This window comes from Curcuma longa, chromosome 11 (assembly GCF_044706935.1).
Source record: "Curcuma longa cultivar G26 ecotype Majalengka, Jawa Barat chromosome 11, ITB_CL_G26_1.1, whole genome shotgun sequence".
Lineage (NCBI taxonomy): Eukaryota > Viridiplantae > Streptophyta > Magnoliopsida > Zingiberales > Zingiberaceae > Curcuma > Curcuma longa.
This window is the reverse complement of record NC_133871.1, coordinates 29538459-29561308: the sequence shown is the minus strand read 5'-3', so window position 1 is coordinate 29561308 and position 22850 is coordinate 29538459. Positions and strand designations below refer to the sequence as shown.

The following is a 22850-nucleotide window of genomic DNA, read 5'->3' as shown; positions in this document are numbered from 1 at the left end:
ATTATTATTATTATTTAACTTTTTTTCTCAGGGTTTTTAAGGGGATTCATGGCACTCTGTTTGTTGTTGGTGTAGGAAATGTAAGCAAGGCAGGGTGTTTATTATTTGTAGGAAATGTAAAGCTTGTGAGTTTTAATTAGTTTCAATTAGGACAACACACAAAGAGGCAAGGGAGTTTTTTATTTAAAATAATTTATTTATTTGAAATAGGTTAATGAAAATGAGATGGATAGGATGGAACGTAAATGAGGTGCGTAGAGCATTTAGTTCGATTTCATTCAATTTATACCATATTTGATTGGGGTGTGAAAATTAAATCCGACCCATCAACCATCAATCCGATCTGAATCAATCTTAAAAATATTAAGTTTGAGTTGAGATTTTGGGATTTAGGTTGGATTTAAGTTAACTATTAACTTGAATTTAAAGTTTAAGGATTCTCTTAAAGTTAAATCAAATTTTATTTTAAAAATTAAGATATTTTATATACATTAATAGTAAAAGATTAATATAATAATGATGAAGTATTTAGATAAAAGTGAAATTATAAAAAAAATTAAAAAATCTTTTTTAATTGAGTCGGTTGGATTATTCAAGTTGGTGGGATTTTAAATTTTTAAGTTATTTTCGGATTTGGATTAAGATTGTTTTAGAATATTCTTGTTTCGATCCTATTTGAATTTAACCGACTTACTCAAATTAGCATCCCTAATATTTGGTTTAGATCTTATAGGAGGCTAGTCACACTGAGCTTAGCTTATAACAAATTGGCATCCATGTGTTATGGCCAACACTTCAACAAAAAAAATGAAATTTACCATCCCAACGATTTCACATGGTAAATTTCATGATCATCTGTAAAGAAGTAAATCGAAAAACTATAGCAATATCTCGATTTCGCTGAGATTCCATTTCAACAACATGATCCATATAGAATCATATCGAACCAAACATAACCTAAAAAATTTGGTACGCGTAATAGGTCCACGCCGTGTCTCACTTGAACACGGAGCATTAGCTTTGGATCCAACAAAGATCCACACAAGGCATAAGAAGACCTGAACGACCTTCGCTAAATAAATAAAATATATTAAAGTTTAAAAGTCATAACACTGAATCTGGTCAACGTTGGATAGCCACGAGATCGTTGACTCGACTTCTCACAATATATATAGAATTTTGATCTGCTGCGCGACGGTTTCCTATGCGCGCGTCCGCGACACTGTGATCGTGAAAATCTGACCGTCTAAAACTGAGAATGCAAAGTGTTTTCTTCCGCCGATCCGCTGCTGTTCCCGCCGTCATCGCGTCGCCGTCCGGCCATCGTCGGCTGCCGAACCGGACCCGATCGACGGCCAATTCACCAGCACACCGGCCGGTATCGGATTCCAACGTACGAATCGTGTAGGAAACCGTCGCGCAGCATAGCAAACTAATGTAATTTTTTATGCGCCTACGGTCAAGCAATTTTAGTAAATGTGAAATGAGAACTTTGAACAAAAGGAAAATTTGACCACGTTACCTTTTATTTACTTTTTTTTTACAACCATTCAAACTATTTCAAAATAGCTAAAAAGAACGGGCGTTATAGCAAATATTACTATTCAAGTCTTACTTATCAGATTAATCAAGAATATTTTTGTTATATTTTATAAACTATTAGGAGTAGAATGTAATATTTTAAATTATGGAAAAAGAAGGTAACCGGCAATTTTTCTCCAATAAATAATGAATAATCAGAGCGAGTCTTCGCAGTGTTTGGACGGACGTTCTGTTGCAGTCAAAAATCTTGCACGAGAGAGCACCAGCAGCGCAGAGGAAAGCAAGCAAGCTCCGACTTTTCGTTTGGCGATCACGGGAATCCCCTTTCCTCCTTGCCTTTTCCCCTTCGCCCCGCCTTCTCCTTCACAAGATCCGGCCTTACCCTCTCCCTTTTTGCTCCCATCTCTGCTGGAGAAGCCCTTGGCATGGAGTCCGCCGCCGCCTCTGGGGAGGGCAACATCAGGAGAATCCTCACCCATGGAGGACGATACGTCCAGTACAATGTGTACGGAAACATATTCGAGGTCACCGCGAAGTACGTGCCCCCGCTTCGCCCCATCGGCCGCGGCGCCTATGGCATCGTTTGGTGAGTCCAAAAGTTCCCACCTTCGTACCACTGTAGCTGATTCGAGTTCCTTTTCTCTTTGCTTGTTTTTCTTTTTTGCTCTGTGTCTGGATTGGGGTAGCTGGAAGGGTGAAGAGAGAGTGGGTTCTGGTACGACGATTCTTGATTCAGTAGCATTGACTTTGCATTATGAAGGATACAAATCCAAAGAGTTTTCTTGAGGCAACAATTATATATTGTAGCAAAATACAACACTTCTGTGCTGGCGGTAGTGAGACGATCTTGAAATCGAATATTTCCAAAGAAAGTTTTTCAGGCTTGGGATGATAGGCAGCAAGTCTCTTTCTTAATCTGTTCTTTTTACAGGATGTTGTGGTTGAGTTTACATACATTTGGGGACCGTAGTTTTTATCTCGAAATCTTTGCGGAATGGGTTATTCATGCCATTTGTATAATTCAGCTACTGCTTTCTGTGAGCTTCTTCTTACTGTCTGATCATATTAGTGGGTTTTTGTCTATGATGTACAATTAGCATGCTAGACTTTTTCTATTTTACTTAGCAACCCGACATGTGATTTTATGGTCTACTGATAATAGTGGTGACTTGTAGTCGGACCTTTTTCTGCATATTTAGTATTTGAAGATTGCTAATATGTTCTTGGGCTAGTCAACTTACTATGTTTAAATTAAGTGTTTCATGAGTCTGTTTAGTTCTTTGTTGTGGTTGACTATAGCTACATCAATCCCTAGCTGGCTGATTTTGTTCTATTTTTCCTCATGATGAGATATAAAACATGTGCCTAGATCTTGAGTGCTGGTAAAGCATAAATAGTTTCAGGTGATTTGATGGTGCTTGTTCCTATTGACAAAGGATTAGTATGTTTTGTTCAATTTCAAGTGTACTGGGGTCAAAATAGAGTAGTATACAAAGTGAGACAACATTTGTCCCCTCACAAAATTTTCTTCCACCATAAATTTTTCTACATGTTGCAAAACTTCCTACACAAGCTCTTTGTTTTATCAAAATTTAACATTTGGCTTTTGTTACAACCCTTGTGACCAATGGTCAAAAAGCTAGAGCGTGTGTGTGGAGGGGGTGAATAGGGATTCTTCTTGTGATGTTAGCTTGTGCACTTTCTAATGGCTTAGCAAGTTCTAATGCAATTTGTTAGCACAACGGAAATAAAACAATTAGAACACACCAATGCTAATACGTCCGATATATGTGGTTCAAAACCTTTGTTCCTACTCCACAGCTTATGACTCTTCGGTGGGTTACTTCTGAAAGGCCCACTAGCTTTTCTCTTTCTTGGACTTCTTTCGAAGGTGGAGAAATATCTTACATGGTGATTACAATAATGCTTAGAATGAGAGGAAGATAGTGTACAATTGAGCTCAAATGATGAAAAATATAGGTTGTGAATGTTAGCTTCAAATCACTCCTTTGACCTCTTTATATAAACTTCAAACACCTTTAGCTATTCTTTACCGTTATGTTATGCCAATGTCGATCAGTCGATTGAAATCCACCATTATTAGCTTGATGTAGACCGTTGTTGCTTGTCAAATCAACTTTTCTATTGTAGCATCATAGGGTAGGAAGTTGCCATGTTCATTGGTTGATCAACTTGAGTTATTTGCCTGGTAGCCACCATTAGCTGACTAGAATGTCTCATCAGTAGACAAAACCCAGACTCAACAGCTTTCTATTCATTGGCTAATTCACTTGAATCCACTACTTGGTTGACTCACCCACCAGTTAATGAAGACCACCTTTAGTCAACTGGATCGTCAACTACGACCATCCTAGCGGTTGAACCTTTGCTTAAGTTGAAGATTACCTTTTCGTAGTTACAATCTCTCAACTCATCTAAGAGTTTACCTTACAACATTCATCCTTCAGGCTCTTATTAGGTTTTTAGTGCCTCGGATGCATTGAACACTCATTTCGCTCCACATGCCATCCTTCAGGCTCTATTCACGTAGTTTGCCTTCTTTGGCTTAGTTGCACTTTGAAGTTTCTTTTTTGGATGCCCATATTCTTTAGTTACGCGCTAAAAATGGAGTAACCATCCGTCTTCGTTCTCTTACGGACCTTCAGTATTGAGTCCTCATTGACCTTGTCTATGCCAAGTCATCTACATGTGTAAATCTACTAAGTCTTGCATGACTTTGTACACATATCATACACATAACAAATCCTAACATAAACTCTTTGTCAAACATCAACACTTGTTATCAATCTCGATTACTTAGGGTCGATTGCACTAACAACTTTTGTTAATTCATGCTTCATCCATTATACTTCTCTTGTTCATACACAAAGGTAGTTCTTGCAAAAAAAATCCCTTTTTCCCTTGCTGTTAATCTCTCTCTCATGCCGGAAAAAACTCTGATGTAAATTTTTTAACAAAAACGAAAATGTATACCTTGTGATCTTCAATGTCAAACTTGTGATGTAAGATATAATTTTAATATTTTCTTGTTTTCATTATTTTTGCTTAAGGGTATGATTCCTATGAGGGAAGGAAAATACTGTGATAGAAAAAATTTTCTGGCTACACTTTTCCTGCGCCTCCTTTGACAAAAAAAAAAAAAGGATGGAGGGAAAAAATTGTGAAAAAACTCTCTCTAGATTTTCTCTATGTCGCTTTCTTTCGGATAAAATTCTTTTCAAATTTATTTTAATTTATATTTTTTATCTTACAAAAAAAATAATTTCCCCCCTCCCTTTTGCCTTTGGTAAAGAAAACAATTTGAACGAAAATATTTCTTTTGGTAAGGTTTTTCCTGCTTTTCCCTATCAGTTTCCTTTATAACAAACGAGGACTAAATGTATGCCTTGTCGACCCTACTTTTTTTTCCCCTTTAGTTCCTTGTCTTACCAATCAACTTGACCATGTGCCTATCCCAATATATATTAGTTTTCATGAAAAGGATAAAAAGATTTTAATTGTTGTACTTATACTCTACAATACTTTTAAGCATGTAAATAGGAGCCACAACAAGTAGGGTACTCATGACTTTCTCCCTACCCATATGCTTACCCACTTGGTACATCTATATCCCTACCCATCTCATACGTTATGGACACCTGTTCCATCACTACCTATGGGTACTTGATCAAACCCGAATTTGACATTTAACATATCTCAATACCTCTATTTAAATACAATAACAAATTGACCTCTAAATTAATTAATTGAATCTATCAAAAGTAAAATATCTCTAGAAGTATGTAAGTCAAGATTCAATAATGATATCCTCAACAAAATCACAATATCCATCAAATTTATGTAGAACATACATAATAAATCTTGCATATATGGAAATAATATAGCGATATATGGTTACTTATACCTCAAAACCATCCATACCAATGATGAGTATCTACCGTTTCACTTAAACCCTTCCTATACTTGTTTCACACCTACTTGAACCCCATTAAACAAGTCTGATAGTCATGATTATCTGATAAATCCGTGCTAATGCAGCCTTATATATAAGATGGGTTGATACCATGCTCTCACTGTGTATGTCTACCAAATTTAACTCATAAGCTTTCAGTATAGTAAAGTTATAATCAAATAGTTCATATTTTTTGTCTATGCTGCAACAGCTGGTTGGGAAAAGCATTTGGGTTCAGTATTGATTTGTCTCACTTAAAATTTATTGGTTATTTTTTTCTAGTCGTGTCTTTTCATTAAATACTTTTGCAAGCAATTTCCAAAGTCAAGATGGCATTATGGGAATTTTTTTCTTCATTTTTTGCTGCAGAATAATTTACTTTTTGATGAAGTTATTGATATTCTTTTTCTTCTAAACTACCAATATTTAATGGAGCTATTGGTTCCCCTGGTCTCTAGTGCTGCAGTAAATTCCCAGACGAATGAAGAGGTTGCCATAAAGAAGATTGGCAATGCATTTGATAACAGAATTGATGCCAAAAGAACCTTGCGAGAAATCAAACTTCTTCGGCACATGGGACATGAAAATGTAAGTTTAGTGCAAATTTGGCATGATTTCTTCACATTCTAGATTCTCTAGAGCTGTTTATGGCACTGAGGTGCTTCAACTGAATTACTATTTTTTTTCCTGGTTCTCTTCTCCACAAGTTACTCATTGTCATTTGTTCACGTTGGTTTAGTTTTCAAAAAGAAATATTCACATTAGTTTTACAATTTGCTTGACTTCTGATAATCATCTGCTTCATAACCATTTTCCAACATTCTTCACTTCATGAACCATTGAGCTTAAGAATTACAACCAAGTAGAAATTAATAATCTAATATGCGTTCATGTTCATAGATCACAATGAAGTATAGTTCTATCTGATGAAGGATATATATTCCTTTGGCTAAATGCTAATTCAGTGCTGCTTCATTTATTCGTGAGATCTTCTAGCATTCCATCTGGAATACCTAATGTGGCTTCATTTTGTAAATATTTATTATTTGTTTGTTGCTCTTTAATACTTTTATTCACTTTCTCTCTAAAATGATGAGCACAACAGACTCATTGAGGCATTTCTATGAATTAGAAGATGATGAAATGTAGAGCATTATGAACTATACTCTAGAATGACAGCATCAAGCAAGCCATGGTTTGGGCATCCAACATGATTCACTTTGTTATAGTTGACCATGGTTCCATTTTTATCTATGGTTGACCATGGTTTCAATTTTATCTATTGTTGCTGCTCCTAGTTATGCCTCTTTTCAACTCATATCTTTGAAGAGATTGGTAGAGGCACTGTATTGATACTGCTTTCTTTGTTTGAAACAATATTCTTCTCTACATATAGATGATTCAGGCAGGTTTGTTTCATATAAGTTAGCATGCAGAGTTGTTTCCAATAAACAGGTCTTAGTTCTTTTGTTTGGTTTTAGCAGTTAATAACTTAGGGTTGGCAGGTCATTTCTAGCAAACGGAATGGGGATGGTATTGCTCCTTGCTGCATGTGTAATCTTCTATATTGTGGTTGAGTAGTATTCTGTTCTACTTGGAGAAATAACTAAACTGATTCTGTATTTATCGGGAAAATATGATTTGTGTTGAAACTTTTTCCTGCAAGCTCCGGATTCAGATGGCCAGTTAAAGAACTGCAGAATCTAGTGATTAGTGTTGTGTCTTAGTATTCCACTTTTTCTCAATAACATATTTCACGAAGATTCTATTGCCAAATTATGCTTATTATCATTTTTAACTCTTTTGGTTTGATCAAATTACTTCTAGACTTTGCAAAATAAATATTTTCTGCCATTCACATCCTTGCTTGATAATTGTTGCTGAGTTACTTTGTAATTGAATTTTTATTCTTGCCAAGAGTTTCTTTGTTGTAGGTCATTGCAATTAAGGACATCATACGCCCTCCAAACAGGGAAAACTTCAATGATGTTTACATCGTTTATGAATTAATGGATACTGACCTTCACCAGATAATACGCTCCAATCAAGCATTGACAGATGACCATTGCCAGGTTTGATGCTAGCAATTTCTGTATGCAACATTTGCTTGAAAGAGGAATATAATGCTGTTTTAGTCCTATGCAATATTTGAGATGATCATATAGGATTTTGTCAGATCTTAAAATTGACATCCTTGTTCGGTCAAATAATTTGACATTGTTGCTTCTGGACCATTCTTGCTTAGTTAGTGGGTGTTTTAAGAGTAGTACACTTCATTAAACTAAGAACACTCAATCCTTTCTGTGGTTTCTAATAATGTTCTCCAAAGTTTTTATGTTTGATTCACCTTGCCACTTTATCTACTTTACCTGTAACTGTCTATTGAACTTGTCCTTACCACCAGCATTTAGTGTCCTTTCCAGTTGATTTAATCAATGCATGCAGTTCTTAAAAGGCCGTTGTGTTTATTTTTTTACAATGAAGTTTCTTTGTTTTCCAAACACCTTAATATTTCTCTTTCATCAAGCAGAACACCAGACATCTGGATTACAGTTATGAATAATCTCTTGTTTGGAATAAAAGGTCCTTTTTGGGCATATATTGGAGGTACAACTACCAGTATTAATATTATATTATATTGGCAAAGGCAGCAAATGATTCCAAATATCTGTCAACAACTATACTCTTAAACAATGTCCTTACCAGGCGAGCTATCTAGTTGACGCAAATTATAATTGAAACTAGAAAAGAGTTTCCATCCCAATTAGAAGGGTCATGTTTGGAGATCTCATTCATTTTTAGATTGTTGCCGTACACTAAAAGAATTAAATAGCACATGCAATAACAAAAATACTTTAGAAAGTATCACATGTGGAATTCCATTTTCTATTTTCTATGAATAATGGAATTAATCTTTTAAGTTCTTTAATAATTCATTTTAATATATAATCATATATACTTCATCTAATAATATTCCAGGCAATCTGACGTTTTGCATCAAATAATTGTGAGATAGTAAGAAGTAAGTTTCCTGGTCTCTTAAATGATCTAAAACTACCAGACATTATATTCTCTTTTTATTGACCATAGAAGATATTGATGATAACATTGGGAATATATCCAAATCTTTGTTCTTGGCTTAATCTCTAATTTAGTACTTCCCTTCTGTTATGACTAGTTTCTTTTGACACCCAGTTCATCTGGAGGTACTTTCTTGATCTTCTGCTCCATTTCTGAAAGTCCTTCACTTCTTATATACTTCTTTCTTACACTGACAGCAATATTCAGATTTCAATTATCGTTGTGCTTGTTGCATTTTGACCTTTACATCATTCCCAAACCTTGTTAGATGATTATGAAATATATGCTCTACTAAAGATAAATTGCTAAAACATACCTCATATACTACATTCTGTTTAGACTTTGCTGCAGCAACTCAAGGTTTAAAATTTCAGTATCGATGCCACTTTGGTATTAACTTGAAACAGTACCATCTCAGCACCAAACCTGCCAACACTGACATGATTCTGACCATGCTACATGTTCTTGGTTCACCTTTTGATCACCTCCTATTTCATTTCTTTAATTCTGAAAACATAGATATAGCAATTTTATTGTCAGTTGAATTAAAATATTTATAGAAATAGAAAAGTAAAACAAACATCCCACACTAAAATTATATGCATAATTATTTGGAATTAGATCTAAGTTAGTTTTAATTTTGTTTTAAACAATCTAAATTGGATTCCATGGGGTTTACATTTTTCTGCTTGATATGGGTGGGCAGAAACTAAGGTTTTTGTCACCAAGTACCGGTATTACATGTAGTTGGCATGGCTAGACATCTAAATTTTGCTGTGATGGTTGGTTTCAATTTAGGTCCATAGGCAAATGCATATCATTCATTCCGATTGATTGAAATTTTAAACCATGCTTCAAGTAGTTATCTTTTCAAGATATAATTAATCATGGGGTGAGATGGTATAGACATGTTCAAGGCCAATCAATATATTCTATTGGTAGAAGAATTAAATGGATTACACTGAAAGTTAAGATTAGGGATAGAGGGAACATTAACAGTAGTATAGTCTGGCATAGAACATATGATTCATGTAGCTGATCTCAAATTTTGAGATAACATATCAATCGTACTGATCGATTGAAATTTTAAACCATGCGTCGAGCAGTTATCTTTTCAAGATATATCTAATCATGTGGTGAGATGGTATAAACATGTTCAAGGGCAATCGATTTATTCTATTGGTGGGATTAAATTGATTAAACTGAAAGTTGAGATTAGTGATAGAGGGAACATTAACAGTAGTAGTCATACATAGACCATAAGATCTGTGTAGTTGACATCAAATTGTTGAGATAAATTCAGTTCAATTATGAAAATGATTAATCAGTGTAATTTTCTATTGTATTGCTGCATGGTAACTTGCAATTCTAACTAGCAATTTTTTTGTTTCTTGACATTATCTATTATTGGCAGTTCTTTCTCTATCAGTTACTAAGAGGGCTGAAATATGTGCATTCTGCAAATGTTCTGCACCGTGATCTTAAGCCTAGCAATCTGCTCTTAAATGCAAATTGTGACCTTAAGATTGGAGACTTTGGATTGGCAAGAACAACATCTGAGACAGATTTCATGACAGAATATGTTGTCACTAGGTGGTACCGAGCACCTGAATTGCTTCTCAATTGTTCAGAGTATACTGCTGCTATTGACATTTGGTCTGTGGGGTGCATACTTGGTGAAATTGTGACCAGAGAACCTTTATTTCCAGGAAAAGACTACGTTCATCAATTAAGGCTAATAACTGAGGTAAATTAAGCTGCATTCAACTCTTAAATATTTTTTAATTTTTCTTTTATTTTCATACAGTGCTTACTCACAGATGGATCTTCTTCAAGTAAATTGCACCTGTTTGTTTACTCAGGTTTCAGTTTGGTGATTTTTAGGTTTCTTAGATTTTTTTTTTTTCTGCTTGGTCGTTGCTAACCATCCTCAGACAGTAAAGTATTCTACATCAATAGAAAGTATCTTTATTCCATTCTGCAACTCTTTTCATGGGGTGGATCAAGTGATTGCTGAGTGTTGACTTTTAACTCTGAGTTAAGCCTTTCTCAATAAGTTGATGAATAATTAGTTTCTTGCTTGCTCTTGCTGCACTTGTTTCTCGGCGATATTGCTTTTATTAGCATATATATTGGTTGGTTATGTACCACGCTACCCACTGTACTTCCAAACATCAATAAACCAAATATGGAGATATCTTCCCAATTAACATCTCAAACTAGCAAAACTATACTTGCAATTGTCCAACTACAGTGAAATTCCATTGTGAGGATCGTGGCATCATTGAATCAAGATGTCTTATGCATAGGATTATTATTCTCTTATCTGAAAAATCTCTTGCTCATGAGATTACAAGCCTCTCTAGATCGGTCAGTCATAAAACTAATAATTTTCTTATGGTAACTTTCTTCTCGTAGCTAATAATTTGACATTTCCATTGCATTTTCACATGGTAAGTTAATAGGTTCACCTGATGACTCAAGCCTCGGATTTCTCCGTAGCGACAACGCCCGTCGATACGTGAGACAACTTCCTCAATATCCAAAGCAAGATTTTCGTACTCGCTTTCCCACTATGTCAAGTGGAGCCATTGATTTGCTAGAGAAAATGCTTGTATTTGATCCAAGCAAGAGAATCACAGGTAATTCTAGTTGTTCTTCCTAAAGAGCTGTTTCCTATTTCAAGTGCACATTCAAATATATCTTGTTATGGCAGTTGACGAAGCTATTTGCCATCCATACTTGTCGACTCTCCACATCATCAACGACGAACCTGTTTGCCCCACTCCATTCAGCTTCGACTTCGAACATCCATCCTACACCGAAGAGGACATCAAAGAACTCATTTGGAGAGAATCACTGAAGTTCAACCCAGATCCACTTCGTTAGTTAAGAACACACGACCTCCATGATCTCAATTGTAATTATGATCAGTCCTCGAGCCTTCTATAGCTTAGTGTTACTGCTCATTTGGTAACACATCGAAAATAAGGTAATTCAATATTCGTATCTATGATTATATTTATCATCGAGAACCTTGTGCTGTTTTCACGTGTAATATTGTGTTTCTTTTCTTTGCTCTACTATCTACTGCAAGTGGTAGTTTATAGTAACTCCTTCATGTTCTTGTGAAGACATAATCATTAAGTTATAAGTACTGTATATTTAACTTGATTTGCCATTTGTTTCCTTTCGTATTTGTTCATTAAATTGCTCTTTCTGGTTAAATATATCTTCTTATTTCTGCAAGTTTTTGATTTGTAGCATAACACAGTTGATATTACTAGCTAGTTTTTACGTACGTGCACTCTTGGAGTTGCATGTCCTCCATGGGCGCCGGATCCGTCGGGAACGGGCACAGGCCGACGCCGGCGTTGGCACTGCCCTGATCCGCTAAGGAAGCACAAGCCGGCGGCGTCACCCCGCTCGACACCCCCTCGACGTCGGCGCAGTACCACGGCAGCTTCCTCGCCTTCCGCAGCGCGACGGTGATGTTGGAGATACAGACGCCGGAGAAGGGCGCGCCGGGGATGCCCTCCAGCCGCGCCGCCATCGTCACGTTCACCGCCGTGACGTCGCTGTAGCTGATCCCGTCGACGACGGGGATGGCGTTGGGGTCGAACTTATCGTCCGGGTGCGACTTGTAGTTGCCGGTCATCCAGAAGACCCACTTCATGGTGTCGAGGGTCATGCGGCGGACGAAGACGTCGCGCACGTAGGCGCCGCGGCCGATCGCGGTCTTGATGCGGACGCCGGACTCGGAGTTGACGGCGGTGATGTCCTCGGCGCGCACGTCGCGAATGCCGCCCGACATCTCGCTGCCGAGGGCGATGACGGCGCTGGTGGGCGAGACGCAGACGAGGCGCCGGACGAGGATGTGCTGGCTTGGCATGCCGTACGCGATGCCGTACTCATCCCACCCGCTCTTGATCGCCACGCAGTCGTCGCCGGAGACGATGTAGCAGTCCTCGATCCGCACGTTCGAGCACGAGTCTGCCACAAAACTATTTCCAGTCTGGACTCTGCTACAGAATTCAGAAATAGGCAAATCCATTCCGTGCTTCAGAATTCTTCCTCACCTGGATTGATCCCGTCGGTGTTCGGCGAGTGGACCGGCGCCAGAATCGTGATCCCTGAAATCACGATGTTGCTGCTGTAAACCGGGTGGATGTTCCACGCAGGGGAGTTGAGCAGCGTGAGGTTTGTGATGAAGATTTGATCGGAGTGCATCAGCTCGATGAGGTATCCTCGCGTGTACTTGAGCTTGTTGCCATGGAACTTGGACCACCAAGTCGCACCTTGTCCATCGATCGTTCCGTTGTCCCCTGTGATGATAACATCGGTGAGGTTTGACCCTCCGATGAGGCTGCTGTATCGTCCGCCGGTATGATCTCTGCCTCTGCCGTAAGAAGGCAGGGGATCGATCACCGGCCACTCGTTCACGTTCTGTTTCAGCATTAAACTGCATTTGATTAGTCCTCTTCAATCAATGTTGTTCGGGCGCAGTAGAAAAGGTTTACTTTGGTGGCAAGGATGACCGCGTCGCGGTGGAGGAAGAGGGTGAACGAGCTGGTGAGGTTGAACGGGCCAGTGAGCCACTGACCGGCGGGGACGAAGAGCATCCCGCCGCCGTCTGACGCAAACTGACTGAGGTGGGCGATCGCGTCGCCAAAGGCCGCCGTGTTGGAGGTCACGCCGTCGCCCACCCCGCCGAAGTCCGCCAGCGAAGCCGTGTGCGCCCGGCAGGCGGCGGCAGAGTAGCGGAACTCCTCCGCTTCTCCGCCGCCACCGCCGCCGCCTAAATCCTGGGCGGAGAAGCGGGGGTTCTCTCTTATGCATTCCGCCGGTCCGGCGGATGCCGCCAGCAGAAGCAGCCACATCGTCAGAATCTGTAGTTTCAGTGAACACCGACGACAGAGAATCAATCCATGAAACGATCTATAGAGTTCAAAAGCAAATGCTATGCGAATACCTTCGGAAGTGAGACGCTACTGCGCTTCTGCAACTCCATTAAGAAAAACAGCAGCAAAGGAGGCCGTGAGCGAGCGAGCGAGTCGAGTAGCTCATGCAAGCGGAGACCATTTATAGAAACTGCCACTCGCTTTCGGCGCGATCCTTATATTTCTCTCTCTTCCTCGTGAGCTCTGCACGCTCACGGGCCATCACATCGGTGGAATCCACTCCCGTGAAGAAGGCGGAAGCAAGCGCCGAGGCGAAACGCACGGTGATTCATTCGCAAATCGACAAACTGACACCGAGTGCGCTCCGCCCTTCGCATGCGCAGCGATCTCGCTAGAAACCCAACCGATCCACTCAGTAGACAAGGAAAAGATAGGCGATTGGCCGCCCCACTCCGCCGGACCAACTGCTTGTTTTATATGTTCGTCTCTTTATCTCTAGTCGTTGTTTGGTGCTCGCGCGTGCGTGATCATAGTGGAAGGCGAGAAGAGCACTACAACTCGCGTTGTGGTGCCAAGGCTTTCCGAATTAGTAGACTTTTGCGGTCTCCATGGGAGATCACTCAGCTTACGATCATATTCACTCTCTCAATGCCCGGTCAACGCCCGGTCAACGCCTAGATAAACAAATTAGGAAAGTTTTAGAAGGAGAAGAAGGAGAAGGGCCCGGTCAACGCATAGATCGGCCCAGGATCGGCCCACTCGATAACATACCGTTTCGAGAGGCCCACTTGATAACATACCGTTTCGAGTAATAAATCCGATATCGCGAGAATTTTCAGAAAAATAAAATTCAAGTATCGGGAACTTGTTTTCCGCTCATAATCATCCCTCGTCTCTCCGTTCGTCCTCTCCCCCTCGTCACGGGAACCCTAAAGCCTCCACCTTTGTCCAATTCTTCAGCCATGGATGTCCGCCGTGTCGGCTGGCTATGCGTCCTGTTCATGGCTTCAACGTACTGTCTGCAAGCTAGGGTTTACTCTCCGCGCCCCTTCTTTTCAAAATTTCGATTTTGAAAGTGGTTCCACGGGTATCTAGTGGTTTACTTGTGGATCTTGTCTGGGAATGGTGGGACTTTATCATATTTGTCCGTGCAGGGGGAGAGCACTGGATCGGTCGTTTTCCTCGATGGGTCTTCACAGAAATATATCAGAACGGGTGGGAAGGAGGCCACGGGGATGGTGATCTTAATTTTGTTGTTATTTATTTTTTGCATTACAGTGATGGGCAGTAGACAGATGTATCAGAGTAAATGTTTCATATTAGGTGACAAAAAGTTGAGGGATTTGTTTCTGTCATCAATATATTTTTTCTTCACTGCCCATAGTTGTTGTTATCCCTGGCATCACCCGAGATTTTTTGGTGTTAATTTCGGTAGCATTGAGTCTAAACCGTTAACCTGGATATATATGGTGTACCATGCGCTAAGTATTAAAAGAATTAGTCTTGTAGCTTTAGGAAAATATTTATCTATTTATTTGCTTTAGTTTTCCCTTGAACTAATGTTTTAAATCAAGACAACATACTTTAGCTAACATACCTGAAATGATCAAGTGTCCGTGACTTGCATCTATCCTAGTAACCAAAGAACTCATTATGCAGAGTCAGCTTTCTACCATAAAATCAAAATGAAAATTTCCATACAGGCCCCCTATTAGAATGACTATGGTTTTAAGTAAAAAATGATGAGTATAAACTTATTACAATTGTTCCAATATTTGGCAATATTTCAAATTTTCCGGTACAATAGTTGAAAGCTTAGCAAACTGTCTCTAGTAGTTACTCATTCAGGTATAAACTTTGCTAATATAAGTAATAATTAACAATATTTCAAATTTTCCTGTATGATAGTTGAAAGTTTAGACTTTAGAGAACTGGCACTAGTAGTTACTCATCCAACTATCTAAGTGCAAACTTTGCTAACATAAGTAATAATTTCCCCTATTTATACGTTTACATTAAGGTGTCAAATTTATACCTTTTTTAACTTTGATATTGGATGTACTTAAGAATTATGTTTTATAGAAACTTCTTAAGTATATGTTATATGTAGATGATCTTATACTGATTGATGAGAGAATTTATAGAATAGATGGTATTATACTGATTCATGAGAATTTATAGAATAAATTCAAAGTTTGAATTGAGATAAATTTCAAAGACTAGAATTGTAAAGTAAGAAGAAATAAAACTAAATATATGACATGTAGATTTGACTTTAAGAAAAGAAGAGGGGAGGAGATAGTTAACTTGGATGAACATAAAATTCTTGTAAGGAAGATTTTTAGATATTTTGTGTCTATTTCTTTATCAACAACGGAATATTGATAGGACAAAGACTAGGTGGTTAAACTAGAGAAGGCTTAGGAGACTTGTGCTATTGTCTTGTGCCCCTAGTCTAAAAAGATAATTTTATAAGATTGTGGTATGACTAGGTAATAGGAAAAGTCACAAATACCAATTACTAACATATTTTAATCTTTGGTGGCATCACCACCATAACATTCAAAGGATCCACCATAGTTCAATTTTGTAGTAGGGATAGATGTCTGATAACTGGACCTCAGAAGAGAATTTAAAGCTTACTGTCTCATTTCCAATGTAGTTTTGTGCAGGAAAGCTTCTTTCTTGCTGCTTAAGACTTATGTGTTTCCATTGTATTATTTGAGAAATCAAATATTAAATTTGATTTTACTTTTTCTCATGAATTAGTTTTAAGTAATTTATGGAGTTTTCTTGTTTTTATGATTGTGCTACAAAATATGTGCACTTCATTTTATATTGACACTAGCGAGTTTTTTTCTTCTGGTATTGGTTATCCAGTGTAGCAAAATAATTAATTTCATGCTTCTTTATTCTAATATTTCCAAATGCTTCATTAGTATGAGTCCTAGTATCCTATGCATTGCGTGTGTTGTGCGCTAGTAAGTTTGGGTCATGTGTTTATTGTGAATTATTTGAGCCATTGTTCATTATTTGTTTGCAAATCTCATGGTACTTCTGTCATTTTGTGATACTTTTAACTCACATTTTGAATTTCATGAGTAGATTGCATCTTGTTTTTATATCTTCTAATACCTGAAAGGAAATGAAATATAACACTTTCTCTATGTCACAGGTGAACTCACTCTCTATTCATCAAGTTGCTGCGACCCTTTCGGTCTTACTTGGTTTCGCACCATCTTCCTCACTTCTCCCTGATTCTGCAGATGAGGTATTTTTTGTACTGGACCTATTCGCTGTTACATCCAGTCTATTCTAGCTGTAGATTCCACAGGAACTCAACTATATTTCTTCATTACTTCAATTGTCCACTCCATGCACTAACTGCTAGTTCTACATTCCTTTTCTTGTGTAAATTCTCAGTCTATCTCTAGTGAAGGCTGACACTTGCTGTTGTTTGATTGACAGATAAATAAGATTCTACTTCCTAATCCATTTAACCGACCTCATGCTATTTTCATGATGCAAATTAGTGGAATTGAAGGTCAGTACATTTGGCTTCCTGGAGCTGAAACAATACTTTGTGTTATAATGGAACTTACATGGTTAAGTTTCTTGTAGAACCATTGAAGTCTGCTGGATATATGAACAAAAAAAATGGAAATGTTTTCATAAGTAGGATTTCTGGTTCAAGCAAGGTTACATTAGAACTTCCAGGTGGTTAATATGTCAAATGCATCTTTATATGCATATCATTCACTGTTATAGTGCTGTTTCCGTTGGTTTCTAGTTCTCTTGCTACTACATTTTCCATGAAATTTTACAAGCTTTTTTAGGTGAAGATGAAGTTTCAGTTATTCCTTTGAATGATCCTTTGGATCCTGAATGTGATGCTGCTTGTCTTGATAAGGAACTCACTAAACTTGTAAGTTTATTATTTATTTACTTATTAGTTAATATGATATTGAAAGATTTTGCTCAATATCTATTAACGCAATTTGAAATATTTGTTATTTTATAGGCAACTTGGATGGGAGGCTCATATGTTGGCACCATACTATCACTAGACGGAAAGCTCCTTGTTCCTTTATCCAGTAGTAGCACTTTAAGTCTGTATGTTTCGAAGGTTAAACCCTATCCAGTGCCACCAAATGCTTCTTTGCTGTTTTCTGTTGCACAATATACATATGTAGTTTCTTTCTTAGTTCATAAATGACTATTAATAACCAGATTCATTTTGCTAGCATAACCGAAAGGTGTTGATTCCCCTAAGTTGGATTACTTGTAAAAATCGCACAATCAGCAGATTAACATATGCTACACTTATACACTAACACCTGCATATAAGTTCTAGCTATGGATCTATCCTATGGTTAATATAGTCTACAATTTTGTCTTGGTTCAACATTATAATGCATAGCCAGCCCAAACCCAAAGCGATAAGCATCTTACTGTACTTGCTTTGGATTGACTTATTAAGGCATGACTTTTCATTTCTCCTTATGGATTCTTTGTTTTGCATTTCGATTCTATTGTTAAGGTTGTTTTACGTACTGTGCTTGGTTTGGATTGACTAACTAAGGTCTGATTTTTCATTTCTCCTAATGGATTCTTTGCTATGCATTTCAATTCTATTGTTGAGGTTGTTTGATGTGATGCTTGTTTATGAATCTTTCTGATTTTTATAATTTAATTATCACCTGAAGTTCCCGAACCTAAAAAAAAGCATGAAGAACTGACAAAAACATTATATAAACTACAACCCTTATATCTAAATTTGACAGCAATATCTTCGAGTTAAAGATAAATCAATAGAAGCAAATCAAACCAAAAGCATGAAGCACCAACAGAAGCAAATAAAATTCTTGTTAACATACAAGAAACCATTTAGCCAAAAGCTTGAAGATCCAACAGCTAAGCCAAAGTGCAAAACAAAAACCAAGAGCAACAAATCAGACCAACAACAAACAGTCAAGAAACATAAGGAGTTTTCAAGTTTATCACAACCAGCTCCTCATCCTCACTAATGTAATGAAAATGAAAGAGGTGGAGAATTAACTAACATATAAACATAACAATGGTGGAGGATAACACACATTGGAGGAGACAACTCAAGCAGCGAGAGAGGAAGAGAAAGACACATGCAGAGTGGAACTGCAGCTCTTCACTCTTGCTGTTCTCCTTCAATGAAGATAATGTGCTCGAAGTTTGATGAAGACTCAGGCTTGAAGAGGTGGGTGGGATGCTTCTTGTTCACTCGATGACTTTGAAGAGGCTGGGGACAAAGTGTCATGATATCGAAACTGGCAACAAAATTTTCATGCATAGAAGGCAGAAACCCTGGACAAGTACATTGTTAATCCTGTTTGTCACCCAGTTTGATTGCATATTCATTGTTCTCTCCTTAATCTAATATCTTCCTTATGAAGAACAGAAGAAGTATGTTAGCTTTGTTCATAGGTTAATAGCTTAATACCCTCTATAAAGTCCTCCCTAATTGGCTAACCAAATGTTTTACTCTAAACTCTGCAACCATTTTGTACTAAATTACTTCCTCACCCTTGTTTTCTCCAATTGCCATGCCCTTGTCCTAGAGTGTCAAAATTTCTTTTTGCTGACATTTATTTCCTTCTTTTGTTGGAAGCTTAAGGTGGAAGAGTTTGCATCACAACCAAGTTACAATGAAAGCTTGTTGATATTAAGGCTGCAGTTGGCAGTCACAGAAATCCTTTTTCACAGTAGTAGGCACTAGGCAGTATTATATATATATTAAATAGCTGCATTGGTGGGGGAAGTCTAAAAATTTAACTTTCAATTACTTAAAGACAATTTTGCCATTATTAAAGATTATATTGCTTTTGTATAATATAATACAACAAGATTCTCTACATGGTATAATGTGATGAAATTATTGAAAGGCTGTCATTGAAGTTTCCTTCTTTTGCTCTAATATGACAAAAGCATTTTGAAGAAGTGTGGAATTATTGACACAACTTTTTGTTTTTGTTTTGTTGGAAAATCTTAATTTATTCTGAATTAAGATGCAAGATACATAAAAAATGTTTAAGTTAATCTGCATAGGATTTTTTCATTTCAGAGCATTGACATATTTATGGATAAGCTAAGGTTGGTTAAGATATAAAAGGAATCCAAGTTTGCTTGTTTGCTGTAGTTGTCAGTCACATGCCCGATGCAAGTCTCTAGAAGTCCTTTTTACCAATGAGTACTCAGTGAGGACCTTGTATTTCTAGAAGTTAAAATTTCAGAACTTTTTTTATTTTGCAGAAAGCAGACTTTCAGTTTGCAGTCAACCTTGTTTCTTTGATTAGAAATGTTAAGAAGTCTATGGAGATTCATGAGGATTTATCAGGAAGCACTGTTAAACATTCAGAAATCATGATGGGACACTTCACTGGGATCGAGGTGATCTCTTATTCTCATAGATATTCTATGTTTTGGTTCTTTTTTCATCAGAAGCAAGGGTTTAATTAGTCTTGTTTGGACTTCTTCCATTATCAGATTCAGAGCCAATGAGTTATTCATGAAAAGCCATTACCTGAAAAAAAAAATCGCACTTTCACTAAGATGGAAGTGAAACTTTCACTAAGCATTTTAATAATAACCCCATTGTCTGCCACCCATTTTAATTCTGTAAATAAATAAGATGGAAGTGACTAGAAGGAAGGCAATATAATTCAGTTTCTTTTCTTCTCACTCAAATTATTTCATCTCTCCTATTTCTTCCCCTCCAAGCAAACACAACTTATAAAAATTTCTGAAATGGGGTTCGAAATTTCAATTATTCTGACAAAATATATTGGTAATGCCTTTAAAAATCTTTTTTTTTTGTTCATAGTTAGTTGGTTATAATGCTCAGATTTCTGAGCTCTCCTAAAATTTATGAAATGGCCTATCCATCTTTTAGTTAGCTAGTTTGGATAGATTTTTTATGTGGGCATCTGAATTCATTGATAATTGAATTTGATCTGGGCAAATTTTTTCTGCAGTAATAATTCTTTCCTTGCATTCTTAAAAGTAATTGTATACACCTTTCAAGGGCATTTTTAACTGTCATACTTTTATCAGGCTAATGAGGAATTCTTTCACTCAATTAATAACTAGAGAAGAGCCATCAAAGAGAAGTGTGTTATGATGTAATCTGTTGGCGTTAGCCATTCTTTAGTGTTTCTTAAATTAAAAGAGGGTTGACGAAATAGCAGCTTATAGAAACTAGTTATATTCTATTTATGTTAATTTATGGCCATTGGCTTGCATGAGAAAACTTGCAGTTATAATGGGTCAATTGTCAAATCTGTTCCTATTTTGACTTTTTTATTTAAAAAAAACCTCTAAATGTTTGATATATTAATCTGATGAACATAACACAGGCTCTTAGAGAGGAGTATGGTTGGGGGGAAATTACTCAACAGGGTGTGGAACTGCTTCACCTAACACTTCTTAAGTTGTTTGACATGTTACTACAAGTGTGCTATGAAGGTTAGTCCTAATTGTTTCTTTACCATATCAGATAACTTTTAGTTGTATATGTGTACTCTTGTCAGTGGAATCAACAGGCAAACAAGAATTAAATTAGTTGGTTATTTAAAGTCATGGCTACTATATATACATGCATTCTGTGACTTTTGAATAGAATGCGATACAATATTTCCTTGTCTTGAATTCAACGTGACATGAGAGCTACCCTTCTGACCTGAGTTCCCAAAATTATTCCCCAAGGGGAGGCCACATCTGATAGCAACAATCTCTCCTCAAACCCACATCCACATTTTCCTTCTCATCTCCTTTGTCCACCCTGTACATCTTCCCTACTTTGTCTTGATGAGGTACTCTTTCTGCAGTGCCAGTACAAGGATGATTTTCACTCTCCCTCCTTAAGCGTTCCTGGGCATTGTCCAGAGATCTGCGCACATTCTCTGCTGCACCTTTCTCCAGTGGGGAATGAGGATGGTTGAATTGTAAAGGATTGAATCCAACTATCTACTCTTGAATTGTACAGTTGCATAATGAAACTCTTAAACGTTTGTGTTGCAGGGAAGATTGTTGGGGTCATCATCTCAAACAATGACCCTTCTTCAGAGTCAGGGATGTTGTTGGATATGACCCATGGCCTACGAATTTCAAGATTGTTAGAAGAATCAGGGTCAACTAATTCAACTGACTCAGAGGTGCTGCTGGTCAGGCGTAGCTTGGCCTGGATAACTGGGATTATCCTACTTGTGTCGACTCTCATTGGGGTGAGGATCCTATACCTTCTTCCAATCACTAACCAAAAATACATAACAAGAACAAATATATTTCATGCAGGCAATTATCTTCCATAGCAACTAAAATTAGTTTAAGCAAATATTCATGCAAGGAAAGAAAGAATCTTAGTACATATGCACACATTGAAACAAATGCGGTTATTTTTTTAATCACTTGTATCTTTTATGACAATTAGTAATGGTAATCTAGGCTTTTTGGGCACAAGGTACTTTTCACAAATTTGCACTATTAACATTGCTTAGTCTGTTGCTGCCACCGGGGGTGTGGCAAAATATCTGTCCTACTCAACTTGACATGGGAAATCAAACTAAACTGACTCGAAAACTAGATTTTTCAGGTTTTGGTTTTGTTTTTGATCTTTAGTTATTTCAAAATTCAGACGTATGATGTATCTTTATCATCTCTATATACAAATTATATTAATTTGTGTATACCAAAGACTCTGCTTTATTAATTGGTATTATATTTGAAATTTGGATATGCTTCTTCTTTTGTTAAACCCTGATTACATGCTGTTTTCCTCCTCAGGTCTACTTATTACTGAACATGCCACTCACAAGGGACACTCTTCTTTACTCCAACGTCAAGTTAGATTGATCAACAATGGCTGCGCCCATCGCCCATCTTTCTTCAAGCAGCTTGTAGAAGTGTTTAAACCTTTTCCAATTGATTGTATGTATTGTTCCCCTATTCGTTCATGGGTTGTGTATTTCAAGTGCATCTGATTTTGCATCGGCAATAATGAGAAATACAGAAATAATGTTTTTGCATTGTATAATCAGACAAGTTTTTCCATCCCGTGATCTTTTCAACAGGTGTTTTGGCTTTATTTGCTAGTTTATTCAGTGATTTCAATTGTTTTTGACATGATCCCGTACGTGAAATAATTTTTCAGATACTTTGACCAATATATGCTTAAAATATAACCATCAGAAACATGATAAAAGGCGTGTATCCAATACTACAACACACAAAAATGAGGAAATCTAACAAAATTAGAAAAGGAAATGGAATTATATGAAATCTTAGAATATATATATATATATATAGATAGATCGAACATATTA

General features: G+C 37.3%; 3 protein-coding genes across 4 annotated transcripts; 2 read left to right on the top strand and 1 right to left on the bottom strand.

The window, feature by feature from the left end:
* The first annotated feature begins 1830 nt into the window (after positions 1-1830).
* LOC141839376 (mitogen-activated protein kinase 2) lies at positions 1831-11777 on the top strand. Its single transcript, XM_074727105.1, has 6 exons — positions 1831-2128; positions 5974-6103; positions 7450-7587; positions 10011-10343; positions 11055-11238; positions 11313-11777. Exons 1-6 carry the CDS (start codon positions 1968-1970, stop codon positions 11483-11485), a joined length of 1119 nt encoding a protein of 372 aa, XP_074583206.1. The 5' UTR covers positions 1831-1967; the 3' UTR covers positions 11486-11777.
* Positions 11778-11812: 35 nt separating this feature from the next.
* Positions 11813-13665, bottom strand: LOC141839375 (putative polygalacturonase). Its single transcript, XM_074727104.1, has 4 exons — positions 13569-13665; positions 13117-13485; positions 12676-13042; positions 11813-12589 (listed from the first exon to the last, which is right to left on the bottom strand). The coding sequence occupies exons 1-4, from the start codon at positions 13605-13607 to the stop codon at positions 11880-11882; spliced, it is 1485 nt and encodes a 494-aa protein (XP_074583205.1). The 5' UTR covers positions 13608-13665; the 3' UTR covers positions 11813-11879.
* A 671-nt stretch (positions 13666-14336) lies between these two features.
* On the top strand, positions 14337-22581 carry LOC141840450 (uncharacterized). 2 transcript variants are annotated; one of them, XM_074728437.1, is made up of 11 exons: positions 14337-14528; positions 14652-14735; positions 16673-16768; positions 16966-17041; positions 17119-17214; positions 17334-17422; positions 17519-17623; positions 19783-19920; positions 20886-20994; positions 21550-21752; positions 22312-22581. In XM_074728437.1, exons 1-11 carry the CDS (start codon positions 14460-14462, stop codon positions 22378-22380), a joined length of 1134 nt encoding a protein of 377 aa, XP_074584538.1. In that variant the 5' UTR covers positions 14337-14459; the 3' UTR covers positions 22381-22581. The 2 variants fall into 2 exon arrangements, with proteins under 2 accessions (XP_074584538.1, XP_074584539.1); XM_074728438.1 differs by lacking the exon at positions 16673-16768.
* The last annotated feature ends 269 nt before the right edge of the window (positions 22582-22850 follow it).

Bases quoted from the DNA above. Each gene is read 5' to 3' on its own strand.
- LOC141839376 (XM_074727105.1), top strand. From the start codon at position 1,968: ATGGAGTCCGCCGCCGCCTCTGGGGAGGGCAACATCAGGAGAATCCTC. The intron at 7,588-10,010 runs GTTTGATGCTAG...TATTATTGGCAG, and splicing joins TGACAGATGACCATTGCCAG to TTCTTTCTCTATCAGTTACT. The intron at 11,239-11,312 runs GTAATTCTAGTT...TTGTTATGGCAG, and splicing joins TCCAAGCAAGAGAATCACAG to TTGACGAAGCTATTTGCCAT.
- LOC141839375 (XM_074727104.1), bottom strand. From the start codon at position 13,607: ATGGAGTTGCAGAAGCGCAGTAGCGTCTCACTTCCGAAG. The intron at 13,043-13,116 runs GTAAACCTTTTC...ATGCTGAAACAG, and splicing joins CGGTCATCCTTGCCACCAAA to AACGTGAACGAGTGGCCGGT. The intron at 12,590-12,675 runs GTGAGGAAGAAT...GTTTTGTGGCAG, and splicing joins CACCGACGGGATCAATCCAG to ACTCGTGCTCGAACGTGCGG.
- LOC141840450 (XM_074728437.1), top strand. From the start codon at position 14,460: ATGGATGTCCGCCGTGTCGGCTGGCTATGCGTCCTGTTCATGGCTTCA. The intron at 14,736-16,672 runs GTGATCTTAATT...TCTATGTCACAG, and splicing joins GGAAGGAGGCCACGGGGATG to GTGAACTCACTCTCTATTCA. The intron at 17,423-17,518 runs GTAAGTTTATTA...GTTATTTTATAG, and splicing joins ATAAGGAACTCACTAAACTT to GCAACTTGGATGGGAGGCTC.